Here is a 22640-nt window from a genome sequence, read left to right on the forward strand (position 1 = left end):
TAACGCAATATCTATACAATTCCATGTCAGGATGTGGTGTCTAGCCAGGCTCGTAAACTATGGTTGGGAGGGACTGATGTTATTGAAGGACTGAAAATTGATGTTAAGAACACTGGGAGTGCTCCCTCGACATTTTAGTCACAGGTTGTGTTTCCACATTCATCACTCCTGCATAACAACTGATAGATAACCTGTCCAAGATTCTTGCAAAGTTGTTTATTTTTAGATGGATGGGTTCTAAAATGAAAAACCTAGAGACATTAAGGGGCAGCAATATGAACATAAACCATGCAACTCCAAATTACTGGAGGCAACTAAAACAATGTTTAATGTGGGGCATCAGACGGTGGAATAAATGACAGCAACTTCTATTTATAAAACATTGCTAACACAACAAAATTCTCAAGGCGTTTCCATAAGAGGTATCAAACAAGCAAGACACAGAGCAACTGACAGATAACCCAAATCTTGTTCAGAAGGGGCAGGTTATAAGTTCAGCCTTAATGTAGAGGGGAGAGAAGAGGCTAAAAAGGGGGGAAAAATGAATTTAAGGCCTTAACAGGTGAAGGCACATGTGCTCTGTGATTAAACCTGGGCCTGATCAAATGAATAGAAAATATCTTGGAGGATTACAGGGCTGCAGCCAATTAGAGATAGGGATGACTGAAGCTTGAAGAATTTTAGAATCAACGCCATGATGGAAAATTGTTTAAAACCATTGCCTTCAAACAATGATTCTATGACTCAAAAAGGCAGCCAATATTAAAGACTCGCACCATCCTGGCCGTGCTTCCATTTCATCATATCATTGATAATGTGGTACAGAAGCTTGAAAACCACGATCACCAGGTTCAGGAACTGCTTCTTCCTAGCAATCATCAAGCTCTTGTACACTACACAACACTAGCCTCAGCAACTCCAATCTTCTATGGACTGTGATAGACACAAAAAGCTGGAGTAACTTAGCGGAACAGGCAGCATCTCTGGAGAGAAGGAATGGGTGGCGTTTCGGATCGAGACCCTTTTTCAGACTGTTTTTGTTGCAGGCCTATTAAGCTATAACAGATAAGAATGTAATTGCCCCGTTCCCTGTACATATGACAATTAAATTTGTCTTCACTCTTCCAGTAACACGTAATATTAACCGAATGGGTGGGAGCCATCGCAACAACATAGTCAACAGACTGAGTGACAATGTCAAAATAACCGGCTACCAAGAAGGGAGCACACAATGTCAATAACCTGACTCATCCGATGTCTTACCTTTGCCAGACCTGCCCGATGGGCTCCCCGAGATTCAATATAAGCAATATACTTCCCAAAATCTTTGAACTCTTCCACTGTTGGATGAAAGGTCATGATCTTGCAGTTCGGATTGGGAGGACCTGGATTCTCTGATTCCATGGCGATGCAAATACCTATTTTTTTTAAAAAGACAAGTTAATTAAAAGTTGCACAAATTGAGTTCCGCATATCTGGATTTAAGATCGAGAGGGAGTGATGCATTTGCTGACAGAGTATCCGCCGCGCATCCTCCAGAAAATGGTGTTGGGCGCATACAACAATGAGTGTGGATCCCATTGACACTTACTGACTGAATAGTGAAAGTCCTGGATAGAGTGGATGTGGAGAGACCATTTCAACTTTTGGGAGAGTCTAGGACCAGAGAGCACCACCTCAGAATGAAAGGACATACCTTTAGAAAGGAGATGAGGAGGAATCTCTTTAGTCGGAGGATGCTGTCTCTGTGGAATTCATAGCCGCAGCCGGCTATGGAGGCAGAATCGGTGGGTATTTTTAAAGTAGAGATTTTTGATTAATAACATGGGTGTCAAAGGCAGGAGAATGGGATCTATCAGCCATGAGTGAATGGCAGAGTAGATGTGAAGGGCCGAATGGCCTAATTGCTCTTATGACAAAGACTTAAAGGGCTGAAAGACCCCCAGGTGCATTCAATTTTTCCAACTGTTAAAGGTTGTGCTATCAACAATGTTGTTCGATCATTAGTGTACCTTCATTTCACATGGAAACAACTGCAAAAGTTAGCCTTAAGATTAATTACATGGCACAGTAGGCTTTAAAATAAACAGTATTCAGATGTATAGCTTGTGCATGGAATGTACCACAAGTAGTCTGGAAAGAGGAATTTATGCTGAACTGTTCATTCTATGCAGCTGCCAGCCCTCATTAGAAAGTGCAGGCTGTGGTCAGGAGGCAAGACAACATCATGTCATGCCAACAATGGAACATTACGTGCTGTGATGGGAAAATAAGATCAGTCGTTAACAAACCCAACTATGAAAAGGTGTGTATGTATGCGGAATGTTGAGTGTGCCAAGAAAATAAGTGTCACTATCAACCGGGAGAGGGGAATGCGGTTACTGAGAATTTTGAATATGGCTCATCTTGCTTTCTCCCTCATTTACCGGCCAGCACGGAGGCGCAGCGGTAGAGGTGTTGCCTTACAGCGCTTGCAGCACCGGGTTCGATCTCGACTACGGGTGCTGACTGTACAGTTTGTACGTTCTCCCTGTGACCGCGAGGGTTTTCTCCAAGATCTTCAGTTTCTTGCCACACTCCAAAGACGTACAGGTATGTAGTTAAATTGGCTTGGTACAAGCGTAAATTGTCCCTAGTGTGTAGAATAGCCTTAATGTACGGGGATCGCTGGCCGGTGCGGACTCGGTGGGCCGCAGGGCCTGTTTCCGCGCTGTATCTCTAAACTAAACTAAAACTTACTTCAGTTTAAATCATAGAATGAAATCAAGCAACTCTTGAGTGTGCCAGATTAATTTTTTGGCAACTCTAGTCATTGACTTGGTGAGCGAGATTTTCAAATAGTTAATAATAAACAAGGATGTTTTTTAAAACACATAATAGAGTCATAGAGCGTGGAAACAGGCCCTTCGGCCCAACTTGCCTGCGTTTGGCACATAAATGCAACCCTGCAATGCCAAATGAAGTCTGGTGACTGGATAGACCATAATACATAAGGATGAGTCTCAGGGTCAAATGTTTGGCTCTCCCCATCTCACAGCACTGCAGAACTATCTTCCACCCATGATGGCAGCTCAGCACCATCTTCCTGAAGGCAACAAATTATATGTTTGATGGAGAAGCATCACAACCCTCTGTAATACTACCCACTGCCTCAAAAGAATGGTAAGCAACCTCAGCCACACAGTCATTCAAATATAAGGAACTTTCTGTGCATTAATGCACAGGGAGCAGAGCCCAGTTACCAACTACCCTGATCTGTTGCCACTGGCTTAAAACATTGATCTATGAAGCCCATATTATGGGCGGTATGCAGAGGCTACCCCATGTAAAAATGAAACCAGGCACAAACAGTCCACACTATGAAGTTGCAAACCTGGAATGCAAGGACCTTCATGAACAATTCGAGTACCATTAGACCTGGCCACTCGGCTAATATGTTGTTTGGGAACTTGGACACTGCACTGAGTAAGCTACAACATCAGGGGATGGCCGGTTCAATTAACAAAGCAATGGATACACCACCTTCTGGAGGGGCAAACCAGAAGAGCAAAGTAATTTTCTAGATGTGAGCTAGTGCACACTAGTGCACCGTCTCATCTTATAGCGTTCCAGTTCCAGAGACAAAGTCCAATATACACAATGGGGTAGAGGTGAATCATACAGTACCGTAGCTTATGGAAGGACCATTCAGAAGTCTGACAAAGGAGGGGAAGAAACTGAATCAAAGTCACTCTGACCTCAGTAGGAAAGCTACCACAAAGCTCTGCACAAGCTTAGAAGCTGAGCTGCAAGTCATCATCAGCTTAGAAGAAGATGCGTCTTATATTAAACACCCACAAGATGAATACCCCTCAATAATCCATACCTGCTGCAACCCATTGTCCTCTGATGATTAACGCTTTCAGAAAGATCCTGGAAAGCACAGGCCACTTTCAACATCTGGGCAGGCACATCTTGGTGCAGGATTCACCACCGCATTCAAAGAGCCAGAAGAGTCTTTGGTCAATTGAAGGTGTCTGAAAATCCCCAGACATGACACAGGACTCATGGTTAAGTGGTGTTCTTGCTTTCCTACATCCTTCAGAGACAGACTACCCACAGCTGGCATCTGAAGACACGAGAAAAATACCACCAATGTGTCTCCACAAAGTCCTCCAATTTCACTGGGAGAGAAAGGAACTTGTGTCTGTGCCCTGTCCCAGGCCAACATCCACTATTATACTTCAGCCACACTCAGCAAACCACATCATTCCAAAGCCCGACACCAGACTCCTAAAACAGACACACTATACCAAGCTTTGTCATGAGCAGAAATTACCAAGGACAAAGAGCAAAAGATTCAAAGACATGTTCAAGACCTCGTCGAAGCAAAGCAACATCCCTCCCGACTTCTGGGAGCGTCCGGCCCATTACCGTTCACAATGCAATGGGAATCTGAATCACACGCATCCAGACCACGCAGAAACTGTGCGAAAGCAGACGGTCATATGCCCCATCTCACAAACGTCCTGTCCGCCCTATTAGAAAGCTCTTGTCCCATCTGTGGGAAAATCTACAGTTCCCACTTTGGCCTCATCAACTATTTCAGAACCTAGAAAAAACAAGACTGGAAACGAGCTTATCTTGAAGGTGATGCCAGCTAAGGTGATGTCGTATTTAACAAAAACTAATTTATCAGTTTGTGCACTCTCTCTGCTAGTTATATGTCACTGTAGCATTAACTGATTCCACTAACTTAAACACTGTAAAGTAATCCAATAAAACATCTTGCTTCAACTAAGCATCCACAGCTTAAAAGGTTACTAAATTATTAGCAGTAATTATGGATAGGGTGACTTTTCAGGTCGAGACCCTTCTTCAGACTGGATCTGATAAATAACATTCCGTTATACAAAGTCTGTGGATGAAATGGAAATGGTCTAAGCTGTTGCCGTTTTGCTTTTTGAGCATTTCCACATTACTATCATAGTGAAGGTCTACAGACAGAGCCTGTGGCGAGAAGTTTGAGTATCTGTGCTTGCAAACAGCCATACGGGTGCTCCAATTGTTTTCTTTGAAAAGTGGTTACAGAAAAGGGCAACAGACTTTAGAATCAGGTTTTAATTTGCCACCTGCTGGGAATTTATATCATTGACGGATTGAAAATAATAGGTTAAAATTCACTTACTTTGTCAACACAGAATTTGTACAGGATTACAATTTGTTAAAAGCAATAGTAAAATGTATTCGCTGGAAATCTTTTGTCGTTTGTGTTATCAGAGATTATATTTTGCAGCTAAATGCCACGTTCACCTAAATTACCAGAGGAAGCTTTCAAAACAACATTTATAAGTACGTCCATAACTTTCCTCAAAGCCTCTAATTTACATTTTGATACTTTGATTAGAAAATTCAAAACTCTGCTTATGTACAGTTAAGTTGGTTCTCTACACCACAAGTTACTTTTAAATTCAGTTTGATGGCAAAGAGAGACAAGGCGAAGTGGGGATAACTACACTCTACTTTGTGGTCACATTTGTTTAGAATGCAGAAGTCGCTGCAATAATGCAAAACACGTGGCAGTACACCGATACGAGAATTGTCACGGCAGGTGGATGGCAGAAATGCTTATCTCTTTGCTCCAACAGAATTCAATACCCATGCTGCATTATAAAACCGAACTCTGTGGATTCAGGATTTCAGCAGGACTAAAGCAAAAAAATTCCAGATATCTTTCCCAACTGGCCAATTTTTAGCCATCTTATATTAACATGTCTTTGAACGTCCCCCGTGGGCCTTCAGCACATCAGGTTTGTGATTAGAATCTTGAGTTCCAAAGCAAAAGGGAGTGCCAAAACTAGTGTTGTACTCAAGCTTCTGCTTTCGCATTAGAGACCTATCATAATATTAAACAAGTCGTTCCAATGACAACACTTTTCCTTCAACTTCAGTTTTTCAATACACTGGCTCTTTTACCATAAATTTTCTGACAGCTACAATCAAGATTAATTGCATCTGTTTTAGTCAAAAGAGACTTTACCCAGAATAATCCAATCTTCCAGTATTTGATCCAGACCCCTGAAGATCACAGATCTTCAAGTACACATACAAATGCTTCAACAATGATAAACCTTCCTGCTTATAAAACCAAACGTCAACCAGTGATTGAAAATGATTTTCTCATTCCCCTTCAGCCAGCCAGTCAATAATTGATTCTTAAATATAATAGTGAGACCACAGAGGAGAGGAGAATTTGCCCCAGTATCGAATTATTATTAAATACTACGTGTGGCCAACTGAAACTACTCACCAATTATTTTAAATCTGTCCCATCACAGAGGATTCAAAAACAAGTCATTCCTTTTTATTCCAAGCCTCTTGTAACTTTACACATCACAGCTTCCTTGCTCCATTGAAAGCAAACGACGCCAGCCTATCCTATCATTCCTCATGTAAAATGTTCCAATTTTGGCACTCCTCATAAATATCCTCTGCATCCTCTCCTGTATAATCACATCTTTCCTAGAAAGTGATGACCAGTCAAACACAGTACTGAATCTGTGGTCTAAACATTGTACACAATACCAGCACAACTGTTTTTATACGCCTCCACTATTCAAGGAAAGCATTGTGTTACTTTTTTTAAACCACTTTATTATCCTGTTCAGCTGTTTTTAAACAATCTCCAAACATGCCCTCCAAGGTTCCTCTGTACCTCTCATGCCTTCTTCTTCCTTCTCATCTGCATTACTTCAGACTTCTCCGAATTCAATTCCTTTTGTCACTTTTCTGCCCATTTCACCAAACAAGCCTGTTATCAACCACAAAGCAGAATTTGAATTCACCTGAAGGCTTCTTTATCATGCTCCGTACATTCATGCCTAAATTAAAAATGTATTAATATACTACAACAAAACGGGGAATGCTACAAAACCTACCAAAAACAACCCTTCATCTTCCAAAAATGCCAGTTATCTATTATCTGCATACTGCTACCATGACAATTTGGGATCAAAGTTGACTCTCTCTTATTTTAACCAGCTACCACATTGATGTCCTCATTAACCACTTTGTTACTCCACACATTATATAAACTAGTACTACTTCCCTCTGATCATAAATGATTCAAAAAGTTGGCCCCACCACCAACATATACACACCAGCCCTTGCATTAAGATTAACAACCACTCAAGCTAAATAAACGCAGAATATGGTTTATGTAAATCCGCACCATTACAAAAACATATTCAAACATTAAGAGGGAACTAATGATGACTGATATGATGACCATGGGAAGGTAAGTGCCTTGGCCCCACCAATGATGTAAGATCATTCTGATATCCAAGGTGTTTTCTGAGGCAAAATAAATTAGTATATTTATTGCTGGATAACACCATTATTAGGAAACTACAAAAAAAGAGAAAATTTCAGATTGGAAATCGGCATACAAAATTATGATTCACATTTTCAAACTGATAATCTGCCCTCAACAATAAGAGGAGATAGTAAGGTTGTGATGTACACGGTTAATTTAGCAGAATAAAACAACGCATAATCAAAAACATAACCTACTGCCAAATTCATTGGATTTTGTCCGCTGCCACTTAGACTTGAAACACCGTGTCCTCCACTATATTACCATCTAAATGAAGTGCTGTACATGCTAGCATTGTGTACCAGCACGTCCAAAAAGTTAAACATTATTAGTTTGTTTTCTGGCCACATGACATATATGTTTAATAAAAGGGTGCTTACCGGCACAAAAAAAAGTAGTCTGTAATGCTATACCCCTCCAAGTGCTCTCCTCAGGCTTAATACTTATTTTGATAAGCAAAACAAACAAGAATGCTAATCTTCACTCAAGTAAATGCCATCTGTAATTGTGCTGACCCCTTAATTTTAACACTTGATTTGACTGTATGTGCTAATGGCTCCCAGTTGTACCAGTTAATTTCTCTTGATACTGAGCAGTCTCAGCCGAGAAATCGAGCGATGAATCATTAATTTTTTTTAACTAACCATCACACCAAGAAAAAAGTTACAGGATTCTGATGTATGTTGCCATCACAGCGCTACCTCTCGACAGAGATAGGGCACATGTTCTAAAATCTGTGAAATGCAGGTCAGAGTCACTCCTGAAATTTGTAACCAAAAGAATGCTGGAAATATCAAGAGACAAAAGCTGAATTACTAGCATAGATAGATAAGCATAGACCAGAAATACACTATTAATAAAGAGAAATTGTTGAATTTGACAGTCCTGATAAGCCCTGATAGAAGATAAGATGCTAATCCTTAACCTACTGCTTAGCTTCATTGGAACAGGGATTTCAAGTTACAGGCAGTTGGAAGACAGGATCATCATGTGGGTTGATAGGAGAACTGCTTTGCAGAACACCTCCAAGCTATGCATGATTTCTCTTGTGTAAAGGAGGCCACATTGTGAATGCAGAGTGCAATATATGAGATGGGTAACATCGTAGAATCACTGAATTATACAGGAAACAGGCCAGTTTGAAAACGCAAACCTCCAGATTCATGGTCAGTTTTTTCTCAGCTGTTATCAGGCAACTGAACCGTCCTCTCACCAGCTAGAGTGTGATCCCGACCTCTCATCTACCTCATCAGAGACCTTTGGATTATGCTTAATATAAATTTATCTTGCACTAAATACAATACCCTTTATCCTGTATCTGTACACTCTGGACGGCTTAATTGTAAACATGTATAGTCTTTTCATTGACTGGATAACACGCAACAAAAATCTTTTCACTGCACCTTCGTAATTGTGACAAAAATAAACTAAACAATTTCTTCACGAACAAGTGAGCACCCTTCTGTATTGAACCCATCATCCACCCCTTTGCCCATCCACCCATTTGTCCATTCTACCAATAAGCCAAAACAATTAAAGCACTTCTTAAATGTTGTCAGCAACCTAGCTTCAACCACTCTCCTAGGCAGTGCATTCCAGATACTTACCTCTCTCTATCTGAAGACGGCGGACTTGAATCTCTTTCCCCTTACTCTATGCTCTCTGATTTCATTTACTGCAATTTTCTTGCAATCTACCATAATCTATGTACTTCAATTTCATATACCTCAATCATGTCCCTTCAACCTTCTCTGTCTCAATAAGAGCACTCCAGGCTTTTTCAGTCTCTCTTCATAACTGAATTACTCCCTCAGACAACATCCCGGTGAATCTCCTTTGCACCCCCTACAGCATTATCACATCCTTCCTGTAGTGTCATGAACAGACAGCACAATCAGATCTCAGCTCAAGTCCTAAGGTTTCATAAAATTGGAGCATATTTTCCCTTTTCTGTATTAATTGGCTCAACTAATTAAGGGCAATATCCCATATGCCTTCTTAATAACTTTATCTATCTGCATTGCTGTCTTCAAGAATTTATGGACATACACTTTACTCTGAAATGCACAACACAATGGGTCGAACAGGGTTTCCCTAAATACAGGTGCTCGCATGCCTTACAAATTACCTCTCACGGAAATCAAAATTTATGCAAATTTTTTCGGCATTATGTACGTTGCAATACAGTATATATTCCATTAAATGAATTGTGGATATGATTGGGATGATTATACAATGAAATGGAGCAATTAGAGCAGATGCATGCATGGTGTTATGATATGAATTATGACAGAAAATGGACGTTTCTGACTTGCAGAAAGAAATCAACTTACAAACAGTTCTCAGGAATGAAACTCTTGCATAACCCAGGGACTGCTTGTATTTGTTTTTGGAGGGAAGGTCAAATCAGAAGACAGGCACTAACTATTCCTGGCACTTCTGTTTTTATTATATCCTGGAGCATGGAGGATGTAGGGTGTGCACAAGAACGGCAATGCTCATTTGGCATTACTTACTTCAAATTCTACCACACAATGCCCCTGAGAATATTCAAACACATCTTTACTTCTGAAGAAGGGTTTCGGCCCGAAACGTCGCCTATTTCCTTCGCTCCATAGATGCTGCTGCACCCGCTGAGTTCCTCCAGCAATTTTGTGTACCTTCGATATTCCAGCATCTGCAGTTCCCTTTTGAACACTTTACTGCAAGGTTGATACCTGCTTTAAAGCTAATTAAAGGGCGAAGCACACCTGGACTACTGCCAGAGAGATCAAGAAATGATCTTCCTCCTGGTGAACATTTTTAATTTTATATCATGACAATTACTTCACCCCTTATGCCCATATTCTTTGTGCCCCATCCCCCTCCCAATAATCTACCGGATTAATCTGGCTACAGAGGACAGTTCCAGAGGCAGAAAAATAATGAAAGATTGTTGTAGGAAGGAACTGCAGATGTTTGTTTAAACCGAAGACAGGCACAAAATGCTGGAGTAACTCGTCGGGATATGGAACATTTCTGGAGAGAACTAATGGGTGACATTTCGGGTCGCAGACGGAAGAAGGGTCTCGACCTGAAACGTCACCCATTCCTGCTGAATTACTCCAGCTTTTAGTGTCTATCTAAGGAAAGAATGGTGTTTCGAGCCTGCCGAAATTTTGTTGTGCATATTTTTTCGTGGTTCAAAAAATAAATCCAAGGGAATCTTGTTAAACCTGTGTAACAGTCTACCAGTTAACAACCATAACAAGCAAGTATACAAGCAGCAGACTGTCAATCTTTGTTCATTCTCATGAATATATGACAGACCAGAAGAAGCATCACATCACAAGTTTACAAAAACATTCATTCTTGAACTGGGAAGTAGGATGCAGTCGGACATGGCAAGATAGTGAGGCATCAGCAGGGCAGACAATACTTTTCAGTAACCAATTGGTGTTACACTCACCATGTGCTGTGCATTGGAAGAGGAGCATATATAAACATGGAAGCTGTGCTTTGACTTTAAGTCACTAAGACATGACCAGCAGTGGACTATGTCCAGTTGAATGAAGATCACACAGCTACAATAGCAAGGTACGTTCCTTTGAGCTGGCAAATTAAAAGATCCTGCTACGATTGTCTTTTTGGCACAAGCACAACAATGAGCAGTAATGCTAACAAAAGGACCACACAAGGTTTCTCATTAAAGATTACACATAATAATTCAGGACAGTAATCAGTAATTTCAAATTCATGTTTATCTGATTTAAACGAGTCGCTTTGGTTATTTCTTATTCAGTTTATTAAGTTAAAACATGATGAGATTATATAAAAGTACAAAACATCAACAACATGCAAATCCCAATTAAACCAACACAAGCAGCTTTACAGGCAGCATGTGCATTGGTAGAGCTCAAATTCTCCAAGGAGCTTGACAATTTATCCGTGACCATCTGTTTTTTATATTTTGTAAGACGGTCACATGACACTTTACCTACCGTATATATTAGAAGACAGTTGGTACTATTTCATGAGTAGACACGACAAGTAAATAGATGTTTTGCACCTGCAATTAAGAATAGGGAGGTGCGTTAGGAGTGTTGATTACAGGGAGTACTCCAGATCTCAAAATATCACATTGTATTAGCTACCAAGGAGACCAGTCAATCATTTTTTTTAAACGGGACATAGAAAATTTATAACGTTTTTCTGATTTTCTTCTCATGTCTGTTGAAATCATCAACACTCATATAGCCTGGCTCCAGAAGCAGCCTCTCTGGTAGTTTACCCAAATAGCAAAAACCTTGCATGTATTTCTGAACAAATCGCAACAGACTTGCAGTTGCCTTGCAGCCAAAGTGAGGCGCATCCCTTTAGAGCATCAGTAGAGATGCATTTTGAGCTTGGGCCACTGGGTGTAGATCAAGAGCGAGATCGCTGGTGAACTTGCACTCCTAAACAGTCCGCCAACAATGACTGTAGCATTTCTGTTCTTGGCCTGACTTACCTTAGTTACAAGATCTGGACCTTCAGTTGTAGATTGTTTAGCATAACAACAAACTGCTCCTTTATCAATAAGCTACTGGAACTCAATATAAGAAATCCATGAGGATTTCTGGAAATCATGCACCATCAATGTTCATAAATCATAGGAGCAGAGTTAGGCCATTCAGGATTAGATTAATGTCCATTTAATTTGGATTATGTTCCAAGCAACCTCACTTTTTTTCACAAACAGCATTTCCATGATTTATATAATTCTTTTAAATATCTCTTGACATGTACCTAAAAAAACTAATCACACTAAAGAGTTGAGAAATTAAGCTAATTCATCAGTCAAAATAAATTCTAATACCATTACACTTTGCAATTTCTTTGCACCATCAAGTCCTGCCTCTAGGGTATCAGAACTGCAGTCAGACCTCGCCTTGATGAGGTAAACAAATGAAAGCTTTAAATGAGGACATTTGAAGACCAAGGACCAGCAGAGGGACTACTTTTCCCATAGAAGGCTTAAGAAGTTCGGCATGTCACCAACAACTCTAACTCTAAAATCCAAGACCGCAATAAATTGCAGAGGATTGTGGGCACTGCCCAGACCATCACATAAGCCAACCTCCCTTCCATTGACTCCATTTATACCTCACGCTGCCTCTGCAGGGCCACCAGCATAATCAAGGATGAGTCCACCCTGGCCACTCCCTCTTCTCCCTTCTACCATCGGGTAAAAGGTATAGAAGTGTGAAAACACACACTTACAGATTCAGGGACAGTTTATTCTCAGTTGTTATCAGGCAACTAAACTATCCTACCACAACTTAGAGAGCAGTCTAGCAACTAGAGAACATATAAAATTCTCAAGGGATTGGACAGACTAGATGCAGGAAAAATGTTCCCGATGTTGGGGCAGTCCAGAACCAAGGGTCACAGTTTAAGAATAAGGTGTAGGCCATTTAGGACTGAGATGAATACAAACTTTTTCACCCAGTGTTGTGAATCTGTGGAATTCCCTGCCACAGAAGGCCGTGGAGGCCAATTCACTAGATGTTTTCAAGAGAAAGTTAGATATACCTCTTAGGGCTAATGGAATCAATGGATATGGGGGGAAAGCAGGAACGGGATACTGATTAGCCATGATCATATTGAATGGCAGTGCTAGTACGAAGGGCCGAATGGCCTGCTCCTGCACCTAGTTTCTATGTTGGTCCTGAACTACTATCCACCTCATTGGAGATCCTTGGACTACCTTTGATTGGGCTTTACTAGCTTTATCGTGCACTAAACGTTATTCACATTATTCCCTTCATCATTTATCTAGACACCATGAATGACTAGATTGTAATCATGTATTGTCTTTCCGCTGACTGGTAAACACACAACAAAAGCTTTTCACTGTACCTCGGTACACATGCCAATATACTAGACTAAACTTATGAGTGACCAGTACCTGGAGAGGGAATGGAGATTGGCATCAGAGCTGAAAAATGGAAGAAGGCAGCTTAACCAAGGGAATAGCATTTAATTAGAATTTGAATTAGATTCCTTTATTGTCATATTGTAGTAATCACAGTACTACAAGCAATCAATACCTTGAAATTACAAGTACAAACCCAAAACATAAAATTTATAGAATTTCAATGCTTGACTTTCATTATCAAACAAAAGCCCAGTAAAAAAAAATATTCTGGTTTTATTTAAAAGAACAGGATGTACAATCAGTACAATACAGTACAAAATAAAACAACGTACATCAAAGCAACCATATAATAACAAAAAAACTGGCTATAACGGCAGAAGTCAGAAGAACCTTACATGGTTTACAGACAATTAAATAATTTTTTGTCGTAACTGCTGCATAGATAAATTTTCACACAGCACCGTCCCACAAACAAGGATCAAGTTGTGTTGCTAATAATCTTGCCTGGAACACAGAAGTCATCCTCCGCTCTTCCTCAAATGTCATAACATTTTCATATACACTCTAAGGAAAGAGTGTGCCTCAGCAAAAGAACATTACCTTTATTAGTGGAATACTTCATGTATTGTACTGAACTATGCACCTGAATTATGCATTCAAATCCATGGGATAAGATTTACATTCAATGCTTTCTAATTCTGAGACAAGAATACGACCAATAAATCAATGCTGACAGATACACAGGAAATTGAAAAAATCTTCTGCAGAAAGTAGATAGAATATATAAAAATATGACCTAATCTCTTCGTTTTTGGATTTCTTTGGTCAATTTACCCACAAAATGCACATTTGTATCTTAATCAAGCCGGATTCGAAGGAAATTCACTTTATAAATGAAGCAAATTACAATATGGAAGACATTTTGGAGTAATACTCAGTCTCCATACCCATCAACTTCTTTCAAACAGTCAGATAATAAAATGTCTTTATGAATTTCAAATACAAATACATTCCAAACACAGGATTTTTAATGCAGAAAGCACCCTTCAAGTAATTCACATAAATGTTAGGGATAGCAAACAGTGAGGGATAAGAGAGCCAAATGGGTCTTTCTATAGGACTACTAAGCAGTTGGTAGAGAAAAAAAAATCTGGAAAGTGGAAACATATACAGATTTTAAGCAATGGTGCAAGTAAAAAGGGGGGGGGGGGGTGGCAGGTAATTGTATAGATAGAAGCAAGCAGTCTAGATGTTGACTGTTATGTTTCAACACTCAGTTGAGAATCAAATTGTACATACAGCAAGTTCAAGTTCACATTTATTGTCACATGCACCAATTGGTACAGTGAAATTTGAGTTACCATACAGCCATACAAATATAAAGAACACAATACACAATTGAATTTAACATAAACATCCACCACAGCGGAATCAACATTTCTCACTGTGATGGAAGGCAATAAATTTCAGTCATCTTCCTCTTTGTTCACCTGTGGTCTGGGCCTAGAACCCTCCACAATCATCACTAAGGACGGCCCGATTTACAGGCCCTCTCGCCGGGATGATCGGAACACACACTGCGGCTTCAAGTTTCCGAATCGGCCGCTTCTTACCGGAGACCGCGGCTTTCGAAATCCACAGGCCGAGCTGGACGGAGCTCCAACACTGGTGATCCTCGGCAAAAGATCCCAGGCCTCCGCGATGTTAAAGTTAGCTCAGCGCCCGCGGCTAGAAGCTCCACGCCCGCGGCTAGAAGCTCCGCAGACCACAGCTCCACGATGTTAAAGTCAGCAGGCCCCGATGAACGGAGCTCCAACACTGGCGACCCTCGACAGGATCCCAGGCTCCGCGATGATAATTCAGCGCTGCACCTGATGCTGAAGCTCTGGGCCGGACTATGGTAGGAAAGGCCACGCCAATCCAGTTGGTAGGCCGGGGGGGGGGGGGGGGGGGGGGGGAGGCGAAGATGCGACACAGAGAAAAGACGTATCTCCGTCCAGGTAAGTGACTGAAAACTGATTTCCCCCTATTCCCCCCACCACCCTCCACATAAGACATACATGAGAAACATTAAAACATACATATAGACGCACTAAAAATAACAGAAAAGGCGAAAGGACTGATGAGCTGCTGACGAGGCAGCCACTGTGGTGGCGCCACCCAATATTACACATACATAATCAATCTATTGCCAGTTATAAAAAGTAATTAAGGGAAGTTCTTGGTGAGAGCTAAAGAGAAGAGTCAATCCTACTAACTTTAAATTATAAAATATTTGCATTTATCTATTATCTGGTGGTAGACAAAAAAATCTAACAGAAAAATGATGGCCTTAAAGTTAGCTACAACGAGGGAAAGAATTAAAGATACTATTCGCACAGCAGCACAGATAAATTAACTACTGCCCCGTAACCTCAGAGACTGGGCTCAATCCTGTCCTCGAATCTATCCTTGTGGAATGTGTGTGCTCTCCAGGTGACTGCATGCTATACGTCCAAGTGCTCCAGTTAAATTCCACACCTTTCAAAGAGAAGGCCATTAGTAGTTCCTAGAATATAGGCAATGTATGTGACTGGTAGAATCTGAGATTTATTGGTGGGAACATGGGGAGAATAAAATGGGGGCTTGTAGTTCAGCAGATACAATGTGCCACAGGACCTGTTTCCAAGCAGCATGACTTTGTACATTCATTCAAAGGTAAAGTCCAAACCTTTTGGATAAACGTGGGGAAGGTGGCACCAAACATTGAATCTTACTCCATGCATCAGTTAAAATTGAATTTTAAACTTGCTCTCACAGTTGCAGCACGTACCATTTTCACTATCAGTATTTTATTTAAGAACACAAATGAAAAAGATAATTGAAAATACATTGGGACAGGTGCACGTATAGGAAAGCATTCAAGGGACATGGGCCAAACATGGGCAGGTAGGGCCAGTACAGATGGGGCATCTTGGTCAGTGTGGGTAAGTTTGGCCGAAGGGCCTGTGTTGTATGATTCTACCACTAAATTTGCAGAAACTACTCCCACTTTTCAGGCACACAGTGCCAAAGTCAGTGTTTCACACGTATTTCACAATACTTAGAGTGACAAAAATGGCTGTAATACACAACTGATTTCAACAAGGATAGTAGATGAAGATTTGGAAATCAGATGTTTTTTGCATGCCTTTATTCCTTTTCGATGCTGGCTTCCTCTAGTTATATGTTTAAGTTTTTCTACCTGCCATCTGGCTTCTTGGCTACGGCCATGTGAAAAAAGGCACATTTGAAGTCAAACAAAGCAATCAACGCAGAAGAGTTTGGTTGCAAGCAGATAGGTGCAAGACGAGATCAGTGATAACAAGTTTTAATTAGGTCCTCAACTTGAAATATTAACTTGATTTCTCTTGTCACAAATATTATCTGACCTGCTGAATACTTGCAGCAGTTTCTGGTTTTACATGCTGCAACAGCATTGCATACAGCACTGGCTCACAATATCCAGTAATCAGCATCAAAATTGTATGTTCTGCATATTATCAAACTAAACGCCAGGCATTGTTTAATTCTCCTATAAAGGGCATTTTAGAACATGTCTGTTTCAAATAGGCCTCAAAAGAGTTTGATACATAGTTGAATTTTCACAATCGCATTAGTTCCTTACAGCAATTATTTTTCGATATAGTGATGTTTCCAGAACAATAGTAGATTAAAGTATCTTCACAAACCAAAATTGAACATTAGTGGGAAATAAGAAGTTCCATTTGCCAAGATGTTCTGGTGAAGATAAAGACTTTCAAAACAGGGCACTAACAAGAGAGGAGCTAATGTCCTTAATTGACTCCAGACTCAAAGTAGTTGACTCTTAAACATCCTCGAAAGTGACTAAGGAATCCACTCAGTTCAAGGGCAATTAGGAATGCTTGGCACTAATGCTCAGCTCCTGAAAAATGAAATGTTCAAAATTTCCAGTCAAAAGTTGTCATCTATAATTGGGATTTAAAAAGAGCCCATGAATTCTGCAATAATCTTACAACGTAGAAGTTAAGGGGCTGTCCCACTGCGGCGACCTAATCTGCGAGTTTAGAAGAGTTTGCCCTCAACTCAAACTCGCAGCATGGTCGACACGTGGTCCTAGGAGGTCCTATGAGGTCACTGGAACTCTCCTTCATGCTCGAGGGAAGTTCCCGCTTACTCGCGGCCACAGTTTGGTCGAGGAAAATTTTTTCAGCATGTTGAAAAATTTTCTGCAAGTAAAAATTGGTCGGCATGGTTCTTTTGAACTCGTAGTGCAATGGAGTGGGGTCGCTATGTAGTTACAGGCAATCGAGGGCAGCCATAGGTAATCTCCTACGCTGACTTTGGCTACTTAAAAGTGTATCCCCTCCTTCTCCCCCCTTCTTTCTCCCCCTCTCTAAAGGACTTACCATGTGCAGCTGTCGTTTACCTTCCTGTTCATCGTGGGTGTGAATTTCAGACAGTGCTCCCCCGCTGTCCCTGGCCCCCGCCTTTGCTGCGTGCGTGTGTGTGTGTGCGTGCGGTCGATCCAACTTGCGGTTTTTCAGGCGAGTGCCCTCGAGCTTGAAGGTCGTAGACAGTTGCTGAAAGGTCGCGTTAATGGGACAGGTCCTTTAAGACTTTTGGTAGCTAATAGAGCCGCTGTTTCAGTATTACAGACCAGGTGCAATTCTGATTTTGGGTGCAGTCTATATGGAATTTGCACATTCTCCAATGACCATATATGGATTTACTCTGGGTGCTCCGGTTTTTCCCTACGTTCCAATTATGTGCTGATTAGTAGTTTAAATGTGCGCTGTAAATTGCCTCAGAAATGAAAGCGAATGGGAGAATATGGGAGAGTTGATCAGAATGTAGGGAGAATCTTTTTTTTTTTTAAATGTAGGGAGAATCTTTTTTTTTTAAATCCAGTTAAAATTCAGTGTATACAGGTGGTTGATAGTCAGTGTGGACTCAGAGATCCCAAGGGCTTGTTTCCATGCTAATTTGGTTGAGTAATCTTTCTGTGACTCAATCCAATCAGTTACCTCCTCCACTGTCAGAGCGCGGCCCAACGCAAATTGGAGGAATATATTTTGCTTGAGCAGCTTTCAACCCAGTGGTGTGAATACGGTATCAGTTCAACAGTCAACATGGCGGTTGGATTCCGGAGGCCGGACCCACTCGTCTTTGACGGTAACATCGGCAAAAAAGAACAAGAATATTACATTTTCATCGCGGCGGCACACTCGGACAAGCCAGCCCGCACTCAAGCATACATTCTCCTCAATCTAGCAGGACCAGAGACCATTGAACGTGAACGGTCTTTTGTGCATGTGGGGGAAGTGAGGGAGCCCGGCGAGGGAGGCGATATCCTCATTTCCGCGGAATCCAAAGAAGATCCTGAATGCCTCAAGAGGAATTTCAGGATATGCAACCCTCAAACCAATGTTACTATGGAAAGTTCAACACACAGAATCAAAAAGTTGGTGAGACAATTGAATCATATGTCAGTGATTTAAGGATTAAAGAAAAAAGCTGCAAATCTGGAGCTCTCCATGAGGAGCCTATTAGAGACAGACTGATCTGTGGTATCAATAATGACAATTTGAGAAAGGTGCTACGTCGTGATAGTAATTTGATATTAGTTAAGGCTGTCTCCATCTGTCACATTCATGAGATGACTGTAGAGCACAACAAAACGCTGGCTTCTCCACAGCACTGCCACTAATGTTGATGCAGTCCAGGCTAGGTTCAGAAAAAAATGGACACAGGGGATAGCCAATTGCAACAACTGTGGAGGTAGTTATGCAGCTAAAAGAGACAAATGTCCAGCTTTTGGTCAACAGTGCCATTCCTGTAAAAAATTGAATCATTTAAAAAAGTGCTGCAAGTCCACACAACAAACCTACAACAGGCAGAGACGTAGGCTGTTCACCAGCTAGAACCTGGCCAAGCCGACAGCAGTGCTGATGAAACATTTCATGTCAGTGGAATAACACTGCAAATGACAGTTGATTCAACTGATGCACAGATAGAAAAAAATTACGAAGCTTTGGCATTCTAGTTGAAATGAAAGTGGACACAGGTGCCAAGTGTAATGTTTTGTCAAAATACACATTTGAACAACTACAGGATGAAGAACAAATAAGAGCATGCATTAAAGCCACAAACCTTGTTGTATATGGGAGCAGTAAGATCAAAACTTATCGTATGGTTAAGTTGCAGTGCCACCTAGAGGGACAGCCATACACATTGCCATTTTACATTGTCCAAGAGGATGTTCTGCCTGTGCTAGGACTACGTGCATGCAGGCAAATGGGGCTGGTCTCATTCAGTAAAGATGTTCACCAGTTAATCCCCACTGAAGATGATCTGTCACATCAAATTCAAACAGAATACAGCGATCTCTTCACTGATGAGCTTGGAAAGCTGGCTGGATTCTATTTCATGACACTTGACCCAGATGTGAGACCCATTGTTCATCCTGCACATCGCATTCTGTGGCTATGAAAGAGAGTCAAAGCTGAGCTAGACAGGATGCAGGAATTGGGTGTCATCACTCCTGTGTCTGAGCCAACTGATTGGGTGTCATATGGGGTTACCACCAACAAAAAGGACAAACAGGAAATCAGAATATATATTATTCCAAGAGACCTGAACACTGCTTTGAAAAGGCCAAATCACCCAATGCGTATTGTGTAAGAAGTAGCTGCACACATGTCAAATGCAACTGTGTTTTATGTCTTAGATGCTAAGAACTCCTTGTGGCAGATTTCACTTGACCACACGTCTTCAATGCTAACCACTTTTAGTACTTCCTTTGGTCGCTACAGGTTTTTAAGGATGCCATTCGGACTCGCATCTGCCAGTGAAGTGTTCCAGCGCTCCATGGGGCAGATTTTCACTGGATATCCCTGTGCGATCATAGCCGACGACATAATCATTGGAGGTAAAAACGTGGAAGAACACGACGCCAACTTGAGAAAAGTGCTCAACCATGCCTGAACTTGAGGCTCAATCCTCTCAAGTACAGGTTCCAGCTGAACCACGTCAGCTATGTTGGACACGTGTTCACTTGGGAAGACCTCAAAGCCGACCCTTCCGAAACAAAAGCAATCAGTGAAATGCCAGTGCAAGCAAATGTCCCAGCTCTGCAAAGATTTCTGGGGATGCTCAATTACCTTGAAAAATTCATTCCAAACTACAGTCAGCTGACGGCTCCACTGCGACAACTCACACACAAACACTGAATGGACTTGGCATGAACAGCAGCAAAATGCTTTTGAGGCCCCATTCACCATCAACAACACCACAGTCACATCTGTGGAGTCTTTTAAGTTCCTGGGAATCATCATCTCCAAGGACCTTAAGTGGGGGACTACCATCGATTCCACTGTCAAAAAGGCAAAACAGAGGATGTACTTCCTACGGCAGCTGAGGAAGCACAATCTGCCACAGGCAATGATGGTCCAATTCTACACAGCCATCGTAGAGTCTGCTCTCACCTTCTCCATCATGGTCTGGTTTGGCTCAGCCACCAAACATGACACCTGGAGGCTGCAGCAAATCGTCCGATCAGCAGAGAAGGTTATTGGCTGCAAACTTCCCTCCATTGATGAACTGTAAGGGCCAGGAAGCGAGCGGGCAAGATCATATCTGACCCCTCTCACCCTGGCCAAACTCTTTGAATCACTTCCCTCTGGAAGGCGATTCCGGACCGTCAAAGCTGCCACAGCCAGACATAAAAACTGTTTTTATCCACGAGTAGTTGCTCTACACAACAGCCAAAAATCTGTAGCCTCCCTTTAATCTGGTATTTTGTTGGCTCACATGCTTGATCAATTGTGTTTTATCATTAATGTTTTATTATTATTAATATTTAGTGTTTTCCGAGTCATTCGTAACTGTCACTGTATGTCATGTTGTTACTTGTTGGCGGAGCACCAAGGCAAATTCCTTGTATGTGAATACTTGGCCAATAATCTTACTTACTTACTAAAGCAGCATATGTCTTGCTGCTTTAGTTCTGTCGTACTATGACGTCAGCAAGCCAGTGACACTTGCCTGTGATGCTTCACAGTATGGACTCAGTGCAGCATGTTTGCAGGAAGGAAAACCCGTAGCATATGCTTCACGGATGCTAACCAACACCAAAACCAGATATTCTCAAATTGAAAAACAGCTGCTGCTGGTGGTTTTTGCGTGCTCCAAATTCAATGATTACATCTATGGCAAGTCAGTGACCATAGAAACTGATCATACTAAAAAAGCCCATAAATGCAGCACCGGCAAGACTTCAACGGATGAGGCTAAGACTTCTAAAGTACAGCATCACCCTCATCTACAAAAGTGGAAAACAAATGCACCTGGCTGACACGCTGACTCGAGCTCCACAGTTCAGCATGCTGATGAGGAGGACAGCTTTAATGTCATGACAGTCAACTACATATCCTCTTCTCGCTTTGAGTTAGAGGCACACAGCAGATGACACAACCCTGCAGACACTCAGCACTATCATCAGACATGATTGGCCCAGCAAACAGCGCAATCTTCCACATTCTGTTCGCCTTTATTTTCCTTTTAGAGAAGAACTTAGTTAATTGAGTATCAGCAACCACAACAAACTAACTATTGAAGACGAGGTCATCATGAAGGGTTGCAAAGCAGTAATTCCTTTGTCACTACAAAAGGATACAATACGGTTTTATTCGTCACATTGCACGTAAAGTGCAAGTGAAATGAATTTGTCAGCAGCGGTACAATGAGAAAGAACAAACAAACACAATAAAAATTTAACACAAACATCCACCACAGCATTCATCACTGTGGTGGAAGGCACAAAATTTAGCCAGTCCTCCTCCATTTCCCCCCGTGGTCGGGACCAGAGTCCAGAGCCAGTCCAGAGACAGCTCTTCCCCACCGGAGACCGCGGCTTTAAGTTGGTGTAGACCGGAGTACACCAGCATCATGCACAGAGGGCATCCTGGTGCAGAAGCCACTAAACGGAGAGCAAGAGGCATAGTTTTGTGGCCTACAATGACAGACGACATCAACAAGGACATACAGTCATGTTCTGTGTGTAACAGCACAAAATCACACCAGCAGAAAGAACCACTTCTGCTGCATCCCGTTCCAGACCTGTCTTGGTCGACTGTGGCAACAGTCATCTCAAAACTTGAGTTGCTTTTCGGTTCATGGAGCACCATACACCCTCATATCAGACAATGCCAGACAGTTCACGAGCCAGCACTTTAAAGACTTTGCTACACAGTGGGACTTTACTCATGTTACCAGCAGCCCAGAGTTACCCCAATTTAACGGGGTAGCTGAAAGAACTGTCCGCAGTGCTAAACAACTCACGGAGAAGTCTCACGGAGATGGAACTGATGCTTTTCTAAACCTCCT

At 41.6% G+C, this 22640-nt stretch overlaps 1 protein-coding gene across 5 annotated transcripts in view; it reads right to left on the reverse strand.

Moving 5' to 3' along the window:
* kdm4b (lysine demethylase 4B) overlaps positions 1–22640 on the reverse strand; it is a 292435-nt gene that overhangs the window by 255407 nt on the left and 14388 nt on the right. For 3 of the 5 annotated variants that reach the window (XM_033046656.1, XM_033046659.1, XM_033046660.1), the window contains exons 2-3: positions 11335–11402; positions 1264–1418 (exon numbers count right to left, since the gene is read on the reverse strand). In XM_033046656.1, the coding sequence (XP_032902547.1) occupies positions 1264–1404 (141 nt within the window). In that variant the 5' untranslated portion in view covers positions 1405–1418; positions 11335–11402. Of the gene's footprint in view, positions 1–1263; positions 1419–8507; positions 8528–11334; positions 11403–22640 lie in introns of those variants that run through there. The other 2 variants (XM_033046658.1, XM_033046657.1) reach the window with 2 other exon arrangements.

The sequence above is a fragment of the Amblyraja radiata genome, chromosome 29 (genome assembly GCF_010909765.2).
Source record: "Amblyraja radiata isolate CabotCenter1 chromosome 29, sAmbRad1.1.pri, whole genome shotgun sequence".
NCBI lineage: Eukaryota > Metazoa > Chordata > Chondrichthyes > Rajiformes > Rajidae > Amblyraja > Amblyraja radiata.